The 24,876-nt window shown below is 35.8% G+C and overlaps 1 protein-coding gene across 2 annotated transcripts in view; it reads left to right on the top strand.

Moving 5' to 3' along the window:
* FAM117B (family with sequence similarity 117 member B) overlaps positions 1 to 24,876 on the top strand; it is a 59,075-nt gene that overhangs the window by 26,182 nt on the left and 8,017 nt on the right. For both annotated transcript variants that reach the window (XM_072961436.1, XM_072961435.1), the window contains exons 3-7: positions 8,011 to 8,103; positions 9,079 to 9,192; positions 19,959 to 20,102; positions 21,477 to 21,702; positions 23,837 to 23,957. In XM_072961436.1, coding sequence (XP_072817537.1) covers positions 8,011 to 8,103; positions 9,079 to 9,192; positions 19,959 to 20,102; positions 21,477 to 21,702; positions 23,837 to 23,957 — 698 coding nt within the window. The remainder of the gene's footprint in view (positions 1 to 8,010; positions 8,104 to 9,078; positions 9,193 to 19,958; positions 20,103 to 21,476; positions 21,703 to 23,836; positions 23,958 to 24,876) is intronic.

The following is a 24,876-nucleotide window of genomic DNA, read 5'->3' as shown; positions in this document are numbered from 1 at the left end:
AGGTACATCTTGGCTTAGACTTAAATGAACAGCACTGATGTTTGCTTTATCTCAGCACTTTATGAGAGAATGTCCTTTTACAGGACCAAGTAAACATTTTGCAGTGGTTTTTGGATTTACATATAGGTTTCCAAACTTTAAGATGTTTTTGGTGGGCTTAGTTTGTTTTCTGTTCTGATTCTCTTGAAGCTGAGCCCCATTGTTAGAGTAGATGCTTGGGATTTGAGATTATCTTGAGCTTTATACTCCAGTGGTAACTGCAGGAATGAAAATGCAGCCTTTGTTCATTAAAAGTATTGAATCTTTTAAGAAATTGTGCCTTTGTAAACCAAGGCGTTCTATAGGACTCTTCATTTATTCAAAATCCACAACTTTGCTAAGATTAGAGCAGTTTGTATAGAAAATGAGTACAGTCACTACTTGCTTTCTGCTTAATCCACGTGTCATGTTTAAGTAGTATGGATGTGTTTCCTGAAACTTTTCTGCAGTCCTCTTCATTTCCTCTGCAGTTTCAGGTTCAGTGGGTTCAGGTATTTTATCTGGTTTACCAGGAAGGATATGCAGTCTTATAAGCCATGGGGAGCCTCTTGATCTGTGAAAGTATTTTTGTAAGTCTTTTCAGCAAGTTGCTATGACCTAGCTCTGGCTGCATTGAATTAAAGTATAAACCCTATACTGTCTTCACCTCCTTCTAAATGTCCCCCAAATTGGGAATGTTAAGAGTATAAATGTAAAGAAAATTTATAGTTATCATACTGTTAATCTTGGACATAAAGCTCACATGTAGATTCTCCTAAGGCATAATAAGGCAATGAAAGCTGGGTCCTCCAACCTTTCATTTACGTTGTGGGACCTTGTCTTTGGTAAGTGAATTTAGCACTAACATGATTAATCAAAAGTTTTCACATTCCTTATTGGCAGATGTTGGATTCCCTAATGTATGTATGCTAGTTAGTTAAGTGAAGTTTAGAAAATTTGGTAAAATAGATATACCAAATTTTGCTATTTTGACCATTTTGAAGTGTACTATTTAGTGGCTGTAATTATATTCACCAGGGTTGTGTAGTCATCGCTACTATTTCCAAAACTTTCTCATCACCCCAAACAGAAACTCTGTAATCCCCATCCTTTCTGTAGCCTCTGGTAACCACTATTCAACTTTCATTTTCTGTGAATTCACCTAATGTAGGTAATTCATATAAGTGAAATTGTACAATATTTGTCCTTCTGTATCTGGCTCGTTTTGCTTAGCATAACATTTTCAAGGTTTATTCATGTTGTAGCTAGCATGTATCAGAACTTCATTTCTTTTCATGGCTGAATGATTCTCCATTGTATGGGTATACCACATGTTTTTCTGTTTATCTGTTTATAGACACTTGGGTTGTTTACGAATTTGGACTATTGTGAACAGTACTGAAGTGAACATTGTTGTACAGGTATCTGATTCCCTTCTTCTAGTTCCTTTTGGTACATATCTAGGAGATAAATTGCTGGGTCCTATGTTTAGCTTTTAGAGGAACCACCAAACTGGTTTGCACAGCAGCTGCACCATTTTACATTCCCATCAGCAGTGTATAAGGGTTCCAGGTTCTCCATATTCTTACCAACTCTTGTTATTTTCCTTTTTTAAACAAAAATTATAGCCATCCTAGTAGGGTGCGATGGTATCTTGTTTTGATTTGTATTTCCCTAATGATTAATGATGTTGAGCATCTTTTCATGTGTTTATTGGCAATCTGTATATCTTCTTTGGAGATCAGACACTTTATTAACATCTCTGTGCCACTATTTCCCCATTTTACAATGGGGAAAATAATACTTACTCTTTAAGGTTAATATGAAGATTAAGCAAGGAAATAGATGTAAAACTCTTAGAACAGTATCTGGCGCATAGTAAGCATTCAATAAATGCTCACTATTAAAATGATTACCTTTGTTGTCAGATTAGAACAAAGATGATATATAAGTTTTATCTCCTGTGTAGTTTGTCAGTTACTGTTAGCTTCCTGGAACATTATGTTGAAAAAGATTTAGTTAAAGATTACTGGGACTGATGAGCAATTTCTGCCCCTGCTGAGGGATCCTGGGCACTTTTACCATCCGTGGTCCAGACAGTGCTACAACAGACAAGATTGATAGAAATGATTTATCTCACGTTGTAGATGGGTGGTGCTTCCAGAAAGTTGCTGTAGACTTTTGACAAGTCATATGGTATAACCACTCTGAGCCTTGGTTTCTTCATTCAAAAAAAATTATGACACTAAGACCCTTCTCAGTGTCTGGGGAAAGAGTAGGAATGGGAGAAGAAGGTTGTAGAAAATACGGAGAAGGGCAGCATCAAAAAAAATTAGGAATATAGGAACACAGGTTTTCTCCCACCCCATCCCATCATTTGCTTTGGTCATAAGAATGAGTGAAAGGTTACGATTTTACTGTACATGATTATTTATCATCCTAATTACTTGACACAAAGGTAGCGAAAATGCGGCATCATTTTTCTCGTGTATCTTTGGCAGACATTGTGAGCTCATATGACCTGAGAGTTTTTCCTAACCCTGTTAGGAAACACTGTTGCCAGTGGAGCAAGGGTGGTCAAGAGACTAATTGTATACACTCTGATTCGTCATCTCTGCTTTAGAGTTTGGCACAGAGTTTAATACATTGTCACCAACCTCTGCCAGCTGTCCCTTCTCCTCCCATGTTTTTTAAAAAATTGACCATTTGTCCTCCAAAAACATTATTTTATGCTTTATAGTCCTGGCATTATCTGTGTTGCAGTTCTGTTAATTTCATGTAATCTATCTAACTTCTGGGGAGGGTGCCTTTTTAATTTTCTGCCTATACCAAATTAGGGGGAGAAAATGTAATGTTTGTGTAATTGAATTATTTGGCTTTCTTTTGAGTCAAAATGTATCCTCTTCAGAACTTTGCTAGCCCCCTAGGCTTCCCTACCTTACAGGTGGCTTGTTTGAATATGTGAATTTGTGACTCGTGGTTGGTCTCTGGTTTTCTTTCTTCTTTGTTTCCTTTACTGCATAAACCAGTAATCTTTTGCTTTTAAAAAGTACATTGTTACCTTCTCTTAGAACTTCTGCATTTCAGAGACTGTTTTTTTTCTCTCTTCAGAGATTGATTTTGATTAATAACTTATTAAATTGTTTTATTTTTCCAGTTTATGCATTGGCTTGAAATTGTTATCTGAGTTCAGAAACTTTGTAAGATGGCCTGTGATTAAAACCTAATAATAGAGACTAAAATAATGTTGAATTACTGAAGGTGCTATTTGTAAGTCTACTAACCTGTTTAGAAGTCGTTTCCTTTTTTTGGAAGGATAATCTGGATTTATAGCAAAAATAGAAATAACTATTTTACGTGTTTCATATAAGCAACACTAAAAAATTATATCTTAGTGTTATGTAATGAAAGTACTGAAGCGGTACATTAACTTTTTAAAAAAATTACTTTTTGAGTGATTCTTCCTATTGAATGAAAGCTTGGTCCACTGGTTAAAATTGGAGTATAATATTAAGAGGAAAAGAAAATGTTAAAAGCTTCCCCCCCCCCAAACTTAAAGTCTAATGGCCTCAATAAAAGTACCTTTCGATAGCTTTGTCTTCTTGGATAAGCCCAAGATTCTGAAATAATCTAAATTTCCAGATGCTTTACCACGTGGTTGGTGTTCCTGCTTTTCTTTTTTTCCCCACATGTTAGATCAGATTTCTCTAGGCCAGTGGCTCTATAAATTGTGTTTTTTTTTTTTTTAAACAGGACAGGCTGTAGTGTAACAAATGGAATTACATGATGGAATCCTTTAAAACAAACACAGTTTTGTGATTGTGTAACCGGTTAACTGATTTTTTTATCTATTAAAAATAATTTTGAAACTATACTCCCACCTCTCAGTAATGAGCATGCAGTGCCCTGCATACTCCACTTGCTGATACTTCGCAGCTTTTCTGCTCTGTTTGGAATGCTTTCCCACCATTTGCCTGGATGACTTACACTCTGATGCTCATAGCAGCCTCCCCTCATCCCATAAAATCTTGCCTACCTACTTTCCCTGTCCTTCCAGTTCTGGATTGGGTGCCTTTCTTAGGGGACCTCAGTCATCACATGATATCATAATTGGCTGTTTGTTTCTTTTCTTCTAGAAAAAGTACTTTGAGAATAACAACTGTATTTCCTAACTCCAGTACCTAGTCTAGTGCCTTCTAGTATTAGAAGGTGCGTACTAGCTTTCTAGTGTACAATGCAAGATTGAACAAAAATGAAGCATACTTAAAACTCAATTGTACTTTTTATTACTACCTAAGAGTATCTTACAATAAAGGCACAGCTTCTTAATTGAACAGAGAAAGCAATTATCTTTTGAATTAGGAGTTCAAGTAAAATTAATGACTTTTACTGAGTATTTTTTTTCTGCCTGAACATCTTGCAACTGAAATTAGCAAAGCTCTTTTACTCTTTATACTTATTTTTATTTGTCTTGCCAATTAATACTCCTGTTTTCATCTTTAATTTGTTCTTAATCTGTAGGAAACACTCCTTTGCTTTTCCTTGAATTAATTCTTATTCTTAAAATTAATACCTTTAGTGATTTCTCTAATTTTAAAAACTTTTTATTTTGACAAAAGCCTCAAGTTTATAAAAAAGTCACAAGAATAGTAGATTGAACACCAATAAACTCTTCATTTATATTTACCAGTACGTTTTTTCCGTATTTTGCTTTATTTCTTTGTGTGTATGTAATTATTACTGTTGTTAGTTTTTAATTGTTTACAATTTACATACATTCTGACTCTTCTCAAATACTTCAAGATATATGTAAACAAAGACTTTAAAATATTACCAGTATAATTTCCAAATTCAGGGGATTTAACATTGATACCTTGCTGTTATTTGATATGTGGTTTGTAGACACATTTTTTCGATTTCCCCAGCGATGTTCTCCATAGCGATTTCTCCTATAACCTGGGATCCAATCAAGGAGCACACGTGGCATTTAGATGTCATGTTTCTTGAGAATCTTTTAATCTGTAACTGTTTCTCAGCTTTTCTTTGACTTTTGTGACCCTGATATTTTTTAAAATTGCAAGCAGTATTTTTGTTGAATCTTCTCAACTTTTTATCTGTTTTTTTCATAATTAGATTCAGTAATAATATTTTTGGCAGGAATGTGATGTGTGTTCCTCCATACATGTGCATCAGGAGGTGCATGGTGTCAATAATGTTAAGTTTGATCTGCCAGATTCCCTCTGTAACTGTATGGACGTAATCTGTGGGGAAGTATTTGAGACTGTAAATACCCTGTTCCCCAACAGACTTCCTAAAAAGTGTTTGTTGATGATGCTTGCTTAAATCAGGAATTCCTATAGTAGTTACAAATGGTGATTTTCTAATAACTCTGTTGTCATTCTTTCTGCATTTGTTTGTCTAATACTTTTTGGAAGAAATATTTCTTTATGGAATTGTCCTAAATAGATTTTTATAAAATGTCAATTGATATGATTTAAGATTTTTCCTCTTTAACTTTTTTACTAAGAAAGTGTTCAACATACAGAACAATCTGAAGGATATTATACCTGTCATTAGAGTCAGCAGTTTTAAACATTAGCCATATTTGCTTTACCAGTCTTTGTCTTTGTGTGTATTTGCTGTACTTTCTGAAATTCTGTTGTTGCAGGTATCATGACACTTTATCCCTAAATCCTTCAGCATATATCTTATAAGAATAAGGAAACTTGCTGTATAACCACAGTAGCATTAGCTCACTTAGGAAAATTAATAATTATATAATATCGTGTAACAACCAGTTCATGTTAAACTTTACCCAAGATTTTTTTTTTTGAAACGGAATCCAGTCTTAGGTTCATGCATTGTGCTTGGGTCCTCTGAGACCTTTTTGATTTAGAACAGCTCATTCTCATACTTTCTTTTGGTCTTAATAATATTTAGTTATTTTATGAATTATCCTACATATTTGTAAAGGAGATATTTCATCATTTTTCAGTTAGCAGGTAACTGTAGAGTACTTTTTTGCACCAGCTGAATACCCTGTTCCCTAGTAACTTTTCATTTAATGGTTATAGTGTCCATTGATGATCCTTGCCTAAATTGGTTATTTCCCTGGAGGTTGCCCCCAAAAGAGTGATTTTTTTTTCCTTAAACACAAGATAGCATATTCTTATGCAACTTTGTTTTTACTTAAGGACATTACTCTATCCACTTAGAAAAATTTCCCCTTCAAAGTTTTTTTTTTCCCACCTTATATATAAAGAGGTTTTGAATAGGCTATACATTCATTTATATGGTACAAAATTCAAGAGGTGCAGAAAAATATACAGTGAAGGATTTCCTCCCCATGAGGCAACTACCGATACAGCTTCTTTTGCTACCATGTAGATTCTTCCAGAGATACTTTACATGTGTGTATATTCTTTCTAGCCATCCTATCTATAGGTAGTTGCTGTATATGCTATACTGAGCCTTGAGCTTTTCATTTAACACTATTTCATGGAGATTATTTTGTATTACAACAGTACTTCCTTGTTCATTTTTTATAGGTGCATAGTATTCTGTTGTAAAGACAAGCCATATTTTATTTAGCCAATTCTCTATTTTTGTAATCTTTTATTTATACAAATGGTGCTTGCTATAGCGAATAATGTTATTTTGTGCATAAAGATATAAATTTTGTACATTTGCAGTATAAATTTCCAAAAGATGGGTTGTTTTGTCAAACAGTATGTGCATTTGTAACTTTGACAGCAGTTGCCAAATCCCCGTCCATAAAGGCTGTACTAATTTTGCATTCCCACCAGCCACGTAGAAGAGCAACTCGCCTGGTCTCAGTGAAGTTTTAACTTGTATTTCTCTTTTTATGGGTGAGATTGAGCATATTTTCTTGTGCTGAGAACTAATTTTTTTCTTAGCAATGTTTTTAAATTCTGGATTTTGTGTAACCACCAAGGATTTAACATTTTTGAGGATATACTCTGCAGATGTTTAAAGCAAGAAAAGACAGTTTAAGATTATGAGCTCTGTAGTCTTAGGTTTATATCTTTGGCTTTGCCACCTCTAGCACTTCCTAGACCTGGACCTAGAACCTCTCATTGTCACAGCTTCCTTCCAGAACTTGTAGAACTTTTTGTTTGTATTAAATCAGATAATACAGTGACAATCTTTCGCTGTACTTTCATAAAGCACAGTGCCTGGCACATAATAAGATCACAGAAATGTTAGCTATTACTAGTATGCATTTGTTCAATATATGTTAATACTTATAATGATGTAAAAAATAGCTAATTTTTACTAGTAATAGAAATGAGAGAAATAGGCTAAAATATTGCAGTTAAGTAACTGGTACTGGGAGAATTATGGGCAATTTGTGTTATTTTACATATTTTATAATACTGAGTTTTTCTGTAATGGGAATATATATTTAATAGAAAAATACGGCATACATTTTTTAGAAAGGTAAGCATATATTAGGCTTATTTGAGATATAAGTGACATATAACACTGTATAAGCTTAAAGTATGCAGAATAATGACATACATCTATTGCAAAATGATTACCACAATAAGTTTTGGTAGCATCCATCACCTCATAGAGTTACTAAAAAAATTCTTTTTTCCTTATAATGAAAACTTAGAATCTCCTGTCTTAGCAACTTTCAAATGTATCATAGGGCAGCAGTGTTAATTGTAACCTTTATGTGGTATGTTACATCCCCAGCACTTACTTCTCTTATAAACAGGAAGTTTGTATCTTTTGACCATCTTCATCCAATTCCCCCTCTCCCTACTCCTGGCTCTGGTAACTACAAATCAGATCTCTTTTTCTGTGAGTGTTTTTTTAAATTCCACAGGTGAGATCTGACAGTGTTTGTCTTTCTCTGGCTTATTTCATTTAGCATAATGCCCTCAAGGTCCATCCATGTTGTTGCATTATTGTTAAATGATTAACTGTTTTATTGAAACCTCTTCCTTCTTTTCCCCACTATAGACAGAGAGTGCATGGGCTGAAGAATACTCTGAAAAGAAGAAAGGGTCTCACAAGCGTTCAGCGTCCTGGGGCAGCACAGATCAACTTAAGGAGGTCAGGAAAATGGTTCCAAGGAAGTGGGTGTGGAAATTTGATCCATTGGCTAGTTCCTTAAAGTTGTAGGCAGCAAGGATTTGTCAAATTTCCATTGCTTTTTTTTAATTTTGAGGGATTTTTTGATGGTTGTTTGTTTACTTGAGAAGTAACAGAAGAACTGTTACTATGTTGATTGGATAAAGATTTGAATGGGGACATGTACACATAACTTACCTCATTATGTGTTAATTCATTTCCATTTTAAGGAGAGTGCATAGTTGTTAATATCATATAAATATCAGATATATAAGATTGTAGTGATACAACAAATTCACATTTATTATTTCTATGTACAAAGGTAGTGTTTCTGAAATTCAGTAACCCAGTATAGCCAAGTTGATCATGGCCCTATGCTATGATTACCATTTTCTATGCCTCTAATTATGACATTTTAATTTTACACATAATGTAGAAATAAAACAGAAAATTCAATCAAGGAATAATACGAGATATTGATTGAAAGTGTATTTGTTATTTAAAGATAGAATCTGTGGGTTCAGTTCATGGCTTGAATTGATTTTTAAATAATACTATATGCTTTTTGGAGCTTTTGAAGATTAGGTATTTGAAAAAGATCTAATTCTAAATAAAATGTGACTCATTGTAAGGGCAATAAAAGAGTAATTTTTTTTTAATTTGAAAAAGCTATAATGTAATTTATTCTAAATGCTAAAAACCTCTTTTGGCTGTATTTGGAAAGCTTGAAGGCTCAGAACAATGTTGGAACTTTTTTTCTTTAAAAGAAAAATATATTTATGCATGTACATATATGTTATGTGTATATATATAAATTTTGTACAATAAAGCAGATTTTGTGGTATGGTTTAAAAACTCAAAAGATAGGCAGAATTTTACAGGTTCTTATTAAACAAGGATATGTTTTATGTAACGAGGAAAACACTCTGACACACTTATTATTTTTCTCATTTTCAGATTGCAAAATTACGCCAGCAATTGCAGAGAAGTAAACACAGCAGTCGGCATCATCGAGATAAAGAAAGACAGTCTCCATTCCATGGCAACCACGCAGCTATTAACCAGTGTCAGGTAGGAGCACGAATGTCACAAAATCCAGATGAGGGGTTTGTTGTTTTCCTGGTTATATGTTACTTCCTAGGTAACTGTTTAGGGTAAAAATGCCCAAACACATATTTGAAACAATGATTAAATACTGAATCACAGCCTTCGTTAAAAAATAACAACGACAATAGAATATTAAGTTGACAAAATGGTAGTTTCCTTTAGTGATCTGTGAGGTCACTTTCAGGGGATATAACTAGTTACACATTTTAATTGACTGTATTTTTATCTTTGTCAATGTAGTATGGGAGGCAATGTAGTATTGAGAGATAAGCATGGCTCTGGAACCAGACCCTGGATGACTGACCTGTTCCTTCTAAGTCTCACTTTCCTCTGTCTGAAGATAGAAGACCTGTCGCATAAAGTCTTTGTTAAAAAAACTTTTTTTTTGTTAAAGTACAGTCAGTTACAATGTGTCAGTCTCTGGTGTATAGCAGAACCCTATGAACTGCTATTTGGCTCGCTCAGGGAGCATTTCTCTCTAACAGAATTGAAATCATATAGGGTCCCTTAGCAAGGAGAGAGCAAGAAAAAGTTCACCAGTGCCTTTTATAGGTCGATAGCTTCTGATGATTGTCAAGTATATGTGGGTTGTTTTCAAGAGAAAGTGTGGGTAGAGGTGTATACTTCTTTTCAAGCTAGTTGTGTCCTACAATATTGATATCACAAATTTATAGTTTGATTGTAGTTTCCAATAGCTTTTTCCATATATAAGGCATTTAAATTTAAGTATGAATATACACTGATACATTTTAAAACCTAAACAAACTGGATTTCTATTTGGAGAAATAGAAAATGCAAAATTGGCAAAATAAGAAATGGAAAATTTGAATAGACTAATAATTATGAAAATTGAAATACTAATTATTCCACTCACTCTCAAAGGCTGTAGACCCACATGGTTTTACTGGTGAATTTGCCAACCTTCACTCCCTCTAATTCATCCAAAAATAATTTAGATGTATTTCTGAGAGATAAGGCCAATTTTTATGTCCAATCCATATTTTTACTACAAGTAGCATAGAGGTTAAAATTGAATTTTATTGAATTATGTGATAGGTTTTAGCAGTTTATAACTTCTCGAAGTAATTTTTAAAGTTGCATTAAAAGCAGCAATTAAAGCAGTAAAATTACCCCCCAGAAATTTTTTCCCTTGCAAATTGAATTTACTTAATAAAAATTATTGGAGTTGACATGAACTTCATGTTTGCCTAAAAAGTGAGGACTAGAAAATACAGTAACTTGAAAAATAAATTCATATAGCTTGACTTCTGTACACTTTGACACACCAAACACAAGCACTTCACACATCGAACAAAAACATGAAACACCAAACTTGACTGCTTGACTAGCTTTATTGAGTGTTAATAGCCAACCAGAGATCAGGCACATGTGCATTTTGATAACTATGGCAGTGGTGTGCATATTTAATTGAAACTTTCTGACTATGCATGTAAAAATATTATTCATTAAGTCAAAGGTGTGGTTTTCTTTAGTGGGTTCTCTACCTAGTGGAGAAAAGTACCAATTTGAGATGTGTGTACTTTTGAGGTCATTCCTCCATCCATGCATCGTTTATTAAATATCTCCCATATGACTGGTACTGTAGTACTTTTTGAGGATGCAGTAATAAATGAAATATTGGGGCTTTCCCCCACCAAATCTCAAATAGATATAGGTAAACAGGTAACTTCTACAGGGTATAATGAATGGGTTGATCAGGGAATGTTCATAGCGCTATGGAAAGGGGATTTTTCCTTGGACTGGCTACGGAGACATCTAGAAAGGCTTCTAGAGAAAGTGGTGTCTTGGTGATCCCTGAAGGTTAAGTAGGATTTAGCCAGTTCTCTGGAGGTAGAAGAAATCATGGCTTCAGGTAAGGGTGGTAGTAAGAGATTAGGCTGGATGGTGAATAGCAGCCAGACCAGAAAGTCTTCGTGTCTCAGTTGTCAAGAGGTTTGGACTTTGTCCTGGAGGCACCAGAGAACTGTTTTCTAAAATGCAGGAGGTTGATAGTTGATCAGATACGCATTTTGTAATGATCATTATGAGTCCAGAGTAGAAAATGAATTTGGAAGAGGACAAGATTAGAGGCAGGAAAACCAATTGAGAATAGAGTTATAATCCAAGTAAGAAATGATGGTGACCTTACGTGAGGTGGAATCTATGGAGCTGGAGAGAATGGACAAACCTGAGTGATATTTAGAAAATAGTAATTAATTGTTGAACTCTATAAAGGGCTTACCACACAGCAGACACTCTACTCAGCTTTTATATATATTATTAGCATTTAATCTTCATTTTTGGCATGGAGATTGTTATTATCCCTAATTTACAGATAGAAAATTAAGGCCCAGAGAGGATCAGATACCTTGTTCAAGGACGCATGAGACAGAGCTGGGATCCTAACCAAGGCATTTTGACTTCAGAGTCTGAGTTTTTAAATTTTGTTAGCTGATGGTTGATGAGATTGGAATGATGGAGACATAGGAGTAAAAGATAAGGCCAATTTGAGCCTTTAAAAACATGATTTAAAAAATATACCTACCTACCTCATACCACATACAGAAGTAACCCAAAATGGATCAAAGACTTAAATCTAAGAGCTTAAAGTAAAATCTCTTAGGTGAAAGCAAGCATAAATGTGATATTGGATTTGACAGTGGTTTGTTAGATGTGACATCAAAAGCAACAACAGAAAAAGTAAGCAAATTGGACTTTATCAAAATTAAAAACTTTTATTTCAAAGGACGCCATAAAAGAAGTGAAAAGACAACCCACAAAATAGATGAAAATATATACAAATCATATATCTGATAAAGTACTTGTATCTCAAATATAAAGAGCTCTTGGAACTCAGCAGTAAAAAAACAAACCAACCAACCAACCCAATTTAAAGTTGGGCAGTGGATCTAGATAGAGAGTTCTCCAAGGAAGATATACAGATAGCCAGTGAACATGTGAAAAAAATCAGCATCATTTGTCAGTAGGGAAATGCATAAAAATTCCAGTGAGATACTACTTCATACCTATTAGGATGGCTAAAATTAAAAAGACAGGTAAGTGTTAGTAAGGTTGTGGAGAAATTGGAACCCTTACACATTGCTGATAGAAATGTTAAATGGTGCAGCCACTTTGGAAAACAACCTGGTAATTCCTCAAAAGGCTAATAAATAAAAAGAGTTATGATATGATCCAGCACTTCCTCTCCAGGTGTGTACCCAAGAGAATTGAAAACATGTTCACATAAAAACTTGTACATAGCAGCATGGCTCACAATAGCTAAAATTTGGAAACAGCCCAAATGTCCATCAGTTGATGGATGGATTAATAAAATGCAGTATACCTACAATGGAATATTATTCAGTCATAAAAAGGAATGGAATACTGACCAATGGGTGAACCTTGAAAACGTGCTAAGTGAAGAAAGACGCCAGACACAAAAGAACACATATGATTCCACTTACATGATATGTCCAGAATAGGCAAACCCATTGAGACTGATTGTAGATTGGTGGTTACTTAGAGCTGGGAAGGTTGGGAGGAAATAGGGAGTGACTACTAATGGGTGAGGACTTTTTTTTTAATGTGATTCTAAAATTAATTGTGATGGTTGCACAACTCTGTTCAATAACCATTAAAAAAGCAAAAGTTGTGCACTTAAATGAGTGCATTTATATGGTATTGTGACTCATTTTTCAATAAGTTGTTACAAAAAAAAATCTACCAACCAACATAAAAAATGAATAGATAAAATACAGATATAATTGCTTGGAAATAATAGATAAGATGGTAAAAAAGAACCCAAAAGTAACCTGGGAGGCCATATAACAGTGTAGAGGATGAGCACAGGTGCTCTGAGATCAAACTGTTCAGCTGAAGATCTGGGTCCTGCCACTTGCTGGCTGTGTGATGTTCCTCAGGTTCTCTGCATTATAATATTACCTATTGGTTGTGTTGTCCCGAGGACTAAATGCAATAGAGTGTTATAAAACAATTCATGCAATTCTTGGCACATAGTAATTGCTCAGTAACTCTTAAGCCATTAAAGGTAATACCTTAATATAAAAGAGGTAAACTATTGGGCTTTTCACTAGGCTTCTCTGCCAATTTCATATTGAACATATTTTCTAAAGCTGTTATTATTATAAAAATATTTACATGCTTATTGCAAAAATTTTAGAAACTAAAAATGTCAAGTAGAAAAACTGTATCTTAATCAAGCTGTTAATTTTTTAAAAAAATATCAAATAGAAAAAAAAAAATCCAGTCTCACCCTCTAAAGACAGCTCTTCCTGACATGTTTCGTCTTTTTTTCCTTTCACATTCCATGTTGAGATCATACCATGTATTAGACTGCCTATGTTTGTTTGTTTATTTAGTGTGGAAAAAATGTTATTACAGATGTTTCAGGAACACTTTCAGTGTTTCAGATTCTGTAGAGCATTTCCCTAATTTTGTCTATTTAGTTGGGTGTAGTTCCTGTGTGCTTAAGGTTTTTTCTATATTATACTTTTCTAGGGATAGATTTTCCATTATTTGGTTAAGAAGTTTGAATACTTTGGAGGCTCTGACTTTTTTCTTTATAGGCTTTCCCACTGATTACAGTTTTTCTTGTTTGAGTTCATGATACATAGATTATTTTTACTGGGAAATTCCTTTAGTGCCTCTGAACAATCACAGGACAGTATTGCTCTGCTGATGGGGTGTAGTCTATAACCATTAGTTAACAAAAGATCTTTTTCTTGGACTTACAATTGATTTTTTTTACAGTTAGGAAAGAATTCTCACATACTTTTTTTGAGTGGTTCTTTCCCTGGAAATTTACTGGGGAACTATTTATTAGGAAGAACAAATGCTGAGTTTTTTAGAAGACAGAGACTTTTCACATGTCACTGATTTCCAAAATTGACAAAGCCTTCAGATTCTTAAGATGTCATATTTTTAAGGAGTTATTTCAAGAAATTCTCATTAGAAGATATAGCTAACACATTTTAGAATTGTTTGATTGAGGATTATTAGAGTCAGGTGTTAGTGACAGAAGAGTGCGAGATGCCAGCATCTTCACAGCCACACAAACTGACTTAGGAGTGAGAATTTAAAAACTTGTGCAAGTGTTTCTGGCTGTTTGTTACAGCTTCAAGCAAGAAAGCCCTCCCATAGGATTTTCATATTTCTTCATCTGGACTGGGGACTTGATAGTTTTGGAGTAGCATAGGACGGTTTGAGAGCCACGGGATAGTAAGGTAGAAAAGGGAAAAAATCTATTTTCATTTGAGGAATGAGAGAAGCATTGCACTTTAACAGTGAAAATTGCTGCTCTGCACCAGAATCTTTGTTTTCCAGTCCCGTGCATAATCGCTATTCTTGTAATTTTTAAGATTTTGCCACTTAGAAATCTAAAGAATAGGTACTTGTGCTGTGGCCTTTTTTTATAAGAGTACAGCTATAGTTTAGAAGTGTTAAGAAAGGACAGTGATTGCTGGAGGACAGAAATAAAGTCATGGTGACAGGACAGGAGGACTCAAGGCTACATGGAGGCCCCTACAAAAGCCCTTGAAACAGGAAAGCTTCTTTCCCAGTGCTTTCTATTTTTTTTTTTTAACCATCCTAAACATCAGTTTTGACCTCCCTTTTGTTGCATTAGGGTTTCTGGCTCATATTTCTCTCATAGGTCTCTGTTGAGTTATTGAACCAATCTTTTTCTATCCTACTTGCCTGTCACGGCACATTTTTCTTCTTTTGAAAATTTAACTTTATCTTTTCTTTGCTTAGCTACTGTTTCAATAGGGATTCTTTCCACCTTTCCTGATTCTATATGTCATACCACAGTGTTATCCCCACACTTTGAAACACATATTTAAGTTACAGTGTAGATTGACCTCTAATGAAGATTCAGGGTTGGTCAAACCTTCTCTTGGGGCTTTTTCTTGATTGGTTAATTCTCAGTTTTTATGCAGAATTTGATCTTTAAGCACTAATGTATATAATATGTGGAGAATGTAAATTGAAAAAGAAAACTTTAAAACAGTGATTTGCCTAATTTAAATCTTAATTGGGTGGAAGGCATTATGATTTGAAGAGAAAGAATCAAAAATAAAATAAAGCTGTACATTTCTTTTGTATAGCACAGGGAACTATATTCAATATCTTATAGTAACCTATAACGAAAAAGAATATGAAAACAAATATATGTATGTATATGTGTGACTGAAACATTATGCTGTACACCAGAAATTGACACAACATTGTAAACTGACTATACTTTAACTAAAAAAGCCAAAAAATAAAAACTGAGAAATAGGAGATCCTCGTTTCCAAAGGGCAGATCTTGGGGGAGAGAGATTTTGCTTTATTTAGTACACTGAGGAACTTTTACTCTTTCAGAGCTGTGTAAAGATGACCTCTCAGTAAATATAACCCACTTATATTTGCATATACTGATTTATATTTAGAAAAACAGATTATATTGTAGAAACCTGTGTAGATATGGGAAAAATAAATTATATACACACACATAAAATTCCTTAAGAGCCCTTGAAATGAAGCATAAAAGTTAAAGCATAATCATTGTTGTTACTTTTAGATATTTTAGAATATAGTTTATGTAAGGAGTAAAATCAGAGGCCTATTACCTTTTATTTCTGAACAATAACAGTATGTTTAATGAAGAAAATCTTTCCCAGGCCTTTTGGGTGGGTTGTTTTCCTTTAATCATATAACTATTTGCTAGTTAAATGAATTACAGTTGAACCTTTGCTTCATTTATCTAAAATGATACGGTAACCTTAGGGAAGTGGCCATTTTCTTTCTTTCTTTTCTTTCCTTTCTTTCCTTTGCTTTAAATATGTTAAACTATAGATAAATACTTGCTGCTCTATATATAATATTTGAGAAAAACTTCTTACCAAGTGTGTAGGATATGACTTCTTTAGCTTCCTGGAAAGGCAGTAACAAGTGGTACAATTAGTTATTACATTGGTGGGTCCCAGGCATTTGCATTTCTCAATGTGACACACAGAAAACTTAAGCTTTCAGTTCTTAGCAAGCTTGCTAATAGATCTTTATGGTTCTAAAATCCAGGAACGTCAGCATTTTGCAGAAGTCTTGACAGACTGTCTTCCCCTTCTGGTCTTCTCCTTCCTCATTTCTATAACTTAACAGTTATAAACCAAACATGCATACCTGAAAGCAGCCTGAAAATTCACCAATACAAGCCATCATTTATGTTGTTTTTGTGACACTTAGAAAGAAAATTAAGTGTGGAATTGAGTAACTTTTACCCGGTAAAAAAATAAAATAAAAATTCTTTTTGTAGGATACATGCTATTAACTCCTGAGATCTTTCTTCATCTGTAAGTTTCTTATCCCCTCATTATTTCCTGAGACAGGAAGAGTCCAGGCACAGGTAGGATGACTGCCTGACAGATGTGTCCTAATATGCCCTCTACTGCAGACGAGTGAGCTGTAGGTTTCTTTTAACCCCTGGGTGCTTTACTCCGAACCAGTTTCCTGTCACCTCACTATTTTCTTTCTTATTTTTTATTCCTACCACCTTGAGAAAGGTTTCTTTCTTCCTTGATCATCATGAACCAAAACATAGTCTTAGCTTCACTCTCCCACTGTCTTATCCCTGATGCAAGTACATATCTGAGATTTTTTAAAAGCCTTTGTTAGATTATACTTTGAGATTTTTCTTCTGTTGCTAAGGAAACAAGATGATGAGACTAGGTAAGAGTTTCCTTGAAGGTGTTAGTGACAGATCTTAGGGATATAAAAAACTGACCAGAAATACCAATTTTAGTGACTCTCTGAGGCATTTTTTCAGTAAAGTTAAAGTAGGAAGTGAAGACCTTGGAATGAGAGCAAGCTGGCGGAGGGTGGAGAATGCAGGTTAATAGAAGACTGGAATGGAGCAGTGGCCGTGGCTGTTAGCCTTCCTCTTCCTGCCCCATCTGATCACAGTCCTGCCACAGGGTGAACTGGCGCTGGATTGCTGATGGGCCTTGTGGGAAGTGAGGGAAGTTACTGGCTTTGTAGCACTAGGATGGAAGGATTGAAGAATAGGGTTTCTGAAAGGCAGCTGACTGGGCTGGTGGGTATTCAGTTGACCTCATCTGTAATGGATATACCTATCTTTGGAGAGCTCCCTAAGTCATTTGTGGGCTGCTTTTTAAAAAATATTCTTCCTACTTTTCATCCATTTCAGCATATAGCTCTCAAGGCAAAGACCTAAGGAGACAATATTAGGCAGACAAGAACATGATCCTGTTGGCTAGAAACTTTTCCTTTGTTTTTCAGTTATCATATAGTAAAATTGATGGGGTTTTTTGCCTGGCATACAACTACATGAATTTTAATACATGTATAGTAACCACCTGCCACAGTCAGGGTACTGTGGCACAGGATATTGTGTCAGAACAGTTCCATCAACCTCCCAAAATTTCCTCATGCTGTCCCTGTGTAGCCACACACACATCCCTCCCTGACCCCTTGCACTCACCGATTTGTTCTCCATCACTCTGGTGTCGAGTCTTTTTGGGAATATCCTATGAATGGAATCTTGCAGTATGTAATCTTTTGAGGCTGTCTTCTTTTACTCAGCAGTAGTGCCTTTTGATTTATCCACGTTGTTGTTTGTATCAATAGTTTGTTCTCTTTTGCTGCTGAGTGATATTCCATTACATGGATTTACCACAGTATCTGTTTACACTGAAGCCTTGTTGAAGGACAGCTGGGTCGTTTACAGTTTTTGGAGATTATGAAGAGAACTGCTATAATTCCCTTGCAGAGTTTTGCATATGCATAAATTTTCATTTTTCTAGGGTAAATATTCAGGAATGGGATTGTTTGTTCATATATTAGTTGTATCTTGAACTTAATAACTGTGAAACTTTTCCAGAATGTTTGTACCGTTGTGCATCCCCACCAGCAGTATGTGAAAATCTCCTTTGCTTCCTCATCAGTGCTTGGAATTGCCAGTATTTTTTATTTAGCCACCAGCCAAGTTAGGTATAGAGTTGTTACACTTACAGAAGCTGAAACGGTCTAACCAGGACAAGTGTTGAGAGAAAAGAAAGTAGAGCAAGAGAATAGATTTATTGATGTGGCAAAGATTTCCTCAGCAAACATTTTTGGAAATGGTGTACCCAGAGATCTACACTGTAGAGAATGAATCAGAGATGTGGATTTGAAAAAAATTAGATTTATAAATTCTCTCTAAAAAGACCCATAGAATACCTAAACTTAAGATTTTTCATATTCCTTCCTTTCATAGTGGATATGGAGACTAGAAGAGGGGACAGAAAGAAGAGATGGAAGTGAAAAGGGAATAAATAGTATGAGAAGCTTGAAGGTTTGGAGAGAAGATAGGGGAACAGAGGGGTTAAAAAGGTGGGGGGGTGGAATGAGAAGACATCATATGTAGAAGAAAATAAATGGTACCTGAAAGAATTTGTGAAAACAAGAGATTATTTTAAGAACAAAATACATAATAGGGAGAACATGAAATAAACAGTGTAGCTACTGTTTACTGAAGACCCGTCCTTTCTGGGCCAGGTTCTGCACCACTGCCCTTCTCAAAACCACTCCCCGAGGTGGGCTGTTGTGTTCCCACTTGACCCCTGAAGAAGTGAGACTCAGGGCCCAACATTACTAAGCAGTAAAGTACTGCCTCTGCACCCCAGGTTGAAGCTTCCCCTTGGTTTTTTTTTTCTCACAAATTTCTTGCCTTGGTTTCCAAGGACTATTGTGTTGTGCTTTTTTTTTTTTTAAATAAAGATGTTCAGGAATAAAAAGGGAGAAATACAGGTTTAACATTAAGTTCTGTGTTAGATGACAAGGTTATCAAATGGAACTAGTCGTAACTGATTAGAGGCCCTATTACTACCCTTGACTCCACCTTTCCCCGAAAGAGAGATTTTTCAAATGAAGGATCCATTAATCGCATTTCTTTAGCAGAGAGGAGGACAATACAAGATCATCTCCGGTCACACTGTTGCTGTGAACTTTGGCAGATAACCTCTGCAATTATTGTTTCATGTTTTATTTTGGGTATCTTGTCAGGAAACCAAGTGATATCCTGTAATTATATAACCAGTTACTTCTTTTTAAAAATGTGCCAGTGGAAAAAACTATTTTTAAGAAATTAGAGAGAGGCTTTGGAAAAAGAAGAAAATGCATTATGTCATTTTCTTTTCTGAGCAGAATGGATTAAAATCATTACAATGAAAATATAAATAATTAAATTTCACAAGTAAGTTATTCTATAATCTTACTGATACATATGGACTTTGGAAGTGATTTTGTTTTTCCACTAAAATATTTTTACTTTTCTTTTTTTTTTTTGATGAAGTTACTTTTTTTTTGTTGTTTATTTCTTGGAGTGTAGATAATTTAATGTACTGGAGGACTTTAATGCTCTGAACTCTGAACTCTGTTATAATATGAGGTTGATATTCTTTTAGTATTTTCCTTTATCCCTGTCCCCTTTACAGTCCCTCACAGATGTGAATAAACTTTCTGAAATTCTACCTTGATTTTGTGGGGTTTTGCCTTTAAATTATGTTTCATGTCTTCCAAGGAGCAGGTTTGGTTATTCACACTTTTTGTGAGGCCCATACTTTATTTTGACTTATTTTCGAGTTACTCACGTCAAATGGAAGTGTGCTTCCATCTAGAGAATTTAAAGGTAATATTAAATGTGTCTTCTCCCCCCACCACTTTTTCTTTAGGCTCCTGTTCCAAAGAGTGCACTTATTCCAGTAATTCCCATCACCAAATCAACAGGCTCCCGGTTCCGGAATAGTGTGGAAGGATTGAATCAGGAGATTGAAATAATAATTAAAGAGACTGGGGAAAAGGAGGAACAACTTATCGTAAGTTAATATTGTACCTTAAAATCATCCTTATCCATTAACTCTTCTAACTATTAAAAAATTCACGATTTTGTTTTCCATATTTATATAGGTTTTTCTTTTCCTTGAGAGTGAAAATTTCTCTTTTGAAAAACTTTGACCTTTGCAAGTGAATGGAAAGTTCTCAGTTCTTTGTATCTTGTAGAGACATCTGATGTGACTTAAATTTGGATCCTTGAACAGGAGCTATTTTTTGTTTTTCTGTATTTAAAAATTGCTAGACAGATAATATGGCTGTAACTCCATTTAACAAAAGTCTAGCTTACTAGTGTGCTGGGGAGGGAGGGCTATGACACGGAGTACTTTCTAAGTATGAATCCACCTCTTGCTCACTGTCAGTTACTGTTTGGTTGACTGTATCAGCATGAAGCACAGTTCTGCTTACCTACAGTACATATAAGAATGTGTATTCTATTAATTGTGACACACATAAGAATGGCTCACATTTAAGTCGGTGAGAAAATTTCCTGTTTATACTTAAAACCATGTCACAATATATTTAAGCTTTGATTCTTCAGGGAAAGAAGAATTGGAAAGTTGGAAGTAATTTTTTTTTAATTGAAGTAAAGTCAATTACAGTGTGTCAGTTTCTGGTGTACAGCACAATGTGCCAGTCATGCATATACATACATATATTCAAGAAAAGTATTTTATTGATGCTTAAGATTAAAGGTTGGTTTAGCTTAGAGAAAACACAGCTGCCCACACTCTCTCCTCCTCTGCATCATGGGGAAACTTCCCCAAGTAAATGCACTAGAGGTGTACAGGGATCTGCTAAGTGAGCCACACGAGCTTTCCTCTGAAGTTCTCCTTGACTTCCCTCTATAATTAGCACTGCTGTGATTAACCTTCCCTCGTGTAAGGAAGTTTCTTTGAAAACACTGTTTCAGGAGGAAGTGGGTGGGAGGAGAAGGCAGCAGGGCCTGTCATCAAGTATCACTGGTTCACACAGTGGTAACCTGTCCTTCCAACATGGAACCTAGTGTGGCACCTGGATTTCTCCTCTTTCACCGTGACCCGTCTTTACAATTTTAAAAATAATATTTAGCATATGGTAAGTAATTCAGTAGAGTTCATCCTTCAGCAGGCACTGACCTCTCAGGTGCCTGACCCCGGGAATACAGAGTCTCTTCCCTGCTGCGCAGTGTCCAGCGGGGGACAGATTAGATGGGCCTGTCACTAATGGAGCAACACAAAGGCTTCTGTCTTGTTAGGAGAGGGTGTCTGAGTTTTGAATCTTCTGAACAACAGGGGATGGTTGACATTGGGAGCATTTCAGGGTGAATGTCAAAGTCTATGGCAAATAATATGTATGTTTTTAAAATGTGATAACAGCCACAAGACATTCCAGATGGCCATCGTGCACCTCCACCCCTCGTGCAGAGGAGCAGCAGCACGCGCAGCATCGACACGCAGACCCCCGGCGGGGCAGAGCGGGGGAGCAACAACAGCAGCCGCTCACAGTCTGTGTCCCCCACGTCCTTCCTCACCATCTCCAACGAGGGGAGTGAGGAGAGCCCTTGTTCGGCTGACGACCTGCTTGTGGACCCCAGGGATAAAGGTACGACGCAGGAGGAATTTGCTACCAGAGGATAAGTGAATACCACCTGTTTTTTCACGCATTCTGTTCATTTTCTAGCAGAGCACGCACACTTAGGGCTGCTGAGATAATCACTTCGAGATGTGTTCAAAACAAGAATTTTTAAAAATTAGAGAACAAAACAATAGGTTTTACTGTGGTGCTCAGGTGATGCTCTAGTTGGGTGGGGTTTATGGGCTTTTGTTTGTACCTTTTTTTTTCACTTGTTAATACAAGTTAGTTATTAGTAAGAAACATTCTTTTTGGTATAAATGAAATGCACATTTGTCCTGAGGAGCATTTTGTTCTCTATCACCTTAGTTGTTATGTTTTTGCTACCTTAACTACTTTCTAATTGAATATGAAACCTTCACGTTAGTGTTTTTTAGGATCTATATTTGTGGTATTTCTAACAAGTATTAAGCTAACCTGTATATACATACATCTTATATATACGTATCATTGCAAAATGAGTATTCAAGGCAAGCCTAGAGTAAAAGGTTGGGGTGGGGTTACTTACAGTATTAAACCACTTATGCACCCCAGAAAGTAATTTGGATACATAGCACTTAGAATATTAATTACTAGTAATATTCTTACCTTTTAAGAAAAATAGGATCTTTCATCTATCTATATCAGGGCAATATTTTTTTAGCCTAATCATAGTACTGCATGAACTTGAGAGCAATAAGATATTATTTAATAAATTTTACAGCTCAGTTCAGTAGTAATTAATTTAGAACTTCCTATGTGCAGTGTGTTGAATGTCTGAAAATGTTCTATACCCAGTGACAACTGGTCATTACTGCCAGTCACCTAAAGTTTTGAGACTATATAGCAAGTAAAGAGGACATAAGATTTTCTGAAGACAACACTTCAAACCATGGGCAGTTGTAAAATGTTATTTGGACCCTTTTTTGCTAGCATCTAGGTTAAATAAAACACCTTGGACCAATTAAATCACAACCGCTGGGGGCAGGACACAGACACCAGAAGTTTTTGGTGTTCCCAGGTGATTCAGGTGCACCCAAGTTTGATACCCACTGAATTAAATCATTTGATTGGGCCATGTGTTTCTTGTGAGGAGTTGGCATAATTAACTACGTCTTATACTTACTGTGAGGATTAAAAGTGAATACAAACTATTTGGTGCAGCTCCTGGTACTCAGTCAATATACCGTGCACCACCAAAATTAAACCATGGCTATTGGAATCTACCCTTTGATTTCCCATACTTTCTACTTTTATTTCAGTAACATGTAGGAACTCCATAAATTTTAAGTCCTGCTTATCTAACTTGAGGAGACCAGTGGCTGGTTAGCTTCTGTGATTTCTTTATAGGAAAGGGCGACAGTGCTACTGCCAGCAAGGAATTTGTAGTTGAGCTGACACAGTCAGATTGAAAACTTAAAACACTTAGGTAACATTTCAAGAATTTTAAATTTATATAGTAGAAACTGAGGACACCAGCACTGAACAGGAATAACAGAGTAAAGAGGTGTTTCCTTTGATGGGTTAATTTGGAAAGATTTCAAAAACTTTGAGCCAGACTTTGAGGGATGTTTTGGAAAATGAGCAGAGAAGGACCTCTTAGATATAGAGAAGTTGGTGGGCAAAAGAGTCTTCAGCATACATTGCATATGGCTCTGACTACCTGGAGCAGTGATTGTAACCAGAGGAGCAGAGAAATCAAATTGAGAGATGCTGAGGGGCAGGCCACAGGTGAAGGATGAGCAGCCCGTAAAGAACCAATTCAGTCACTTTCCTGGGAAGAATGAGCATGGCATTTGAGCCCATCTGCTGTGTACAGAATAGAAATAAGGCAGCAGCAGATCAGTGTTCAGTGCCGAGGAGTAAAATACAGGCCTAGGCTGTGGTAGTTTTAAGTAGAAAAGAAATTAAAATGTCTTGTTTATGCATTTATTTGACAAACATTAATTATCTCCTTTTTACCGGGAATTGTGTTACATATTGGGGTAAAGTGGATGAATAGAACACTGTTTCTACCCTTAAGTAGTTCATGGTGTTGGGGGAGTGCCAAGAACAATTAAACAGAGTATGACTGTGCACCTATGTGGTCCTATTTCTTAGTAATCCAGTGTGCCATTTATTGCAGAAAATGGGAACAACTCTCCTTTGCCCAAATATGCAACCTCACCAAAACCTAACAACAGTTACATGTTCAAAAGGGAACCTCCCGAGGGCTGTGAAAGGGTCAAAGTCTTTGAGGAATGCTCGTAAGTATCCCCCATTGCCTCCCCTCCCTACAAAAAAACGTTTATTAGAATTTTCAAACAGGCTGAAGAACAATACATTGACCACTTATATATTCACCACTGGATCCTGTAGTTAGCATTTTGCTATGTTTGCTTTGTTTCTGTGTGTTAGTGTTAGTTTTTGCTGAACTGTTTGAAAGTAAGTTGCAGACATCATGACACTTTATTTTAAATACAATTTAATACTCGTTTCCTAAAAGTAACCACTCCTACATAACTACAATACCATTGCCACACCCAAGAAAATTACAGTTATGCTTAATACCAACTAATATCCTGTTATTCACATTTCCTCAGTTGTCCCTGACATACCGTCTGTGGTTATGTTTGAATCTGTAAACAGTCAGCGTCACACATTGAATTTAGCGGTGTTTTTACTCAAGATAGACCATGGATTTCACCCAGGGTAGGTTTCCTCCTTTCAAGGATCAGATTCTCTTCAGTTTTTATCTACTTTTGGTCTCCAGTTCTTTAAACAGTTTTTAAAAATATTTTTCTGCCAATGAGGGGAAGAGAATTCTCTTACTTTGCAGAAACATGTTACTGTGATGAAGATCATGTGACAAGCAGAATTTTAAATGGCCTGGTGACCTTGGTATGCGATCTCCTGTGCTCATATATTTCTCTTGGCTGGTACTCCAGTCAGGTACTCTTAATTTTAGACTCAAAAACCTGCTCAGAGGGTACTGCAGCCTTGTGTTTTCAGTAGCTGTGGCTCCTTGCTTTGTAAGTGTTGGCTGCAGGGTTGTAGGGGTGTATGAAGCAGAGTAAATGAGGTATGATGCACATTATTTGGGGAGATGGTGGTACTTAAGCCTCACCTTCCAGTCTCACTATGGCTGCAAGTCTGAGAGCCACCCTCTGGCTTTTTCTCACTGTG

This window comes from Vicugna pacos, chromosome 5, assembly GCF_048564905.1.
Source record: "Vicugna pacos chromosome 5, VicPac4, whole genome shotgun sequence".
NCBI lineage: Eukaryota > Metazoa > Chordata > Mammalia > Artiodactyla > Camelidae > Vicugna > Vicugna pacos.
The sequence above is the reverse complement of the archived record's forward strand: the minus strand, read 5'-3'. Positions and strand labels throughout refer to the sequence as shown.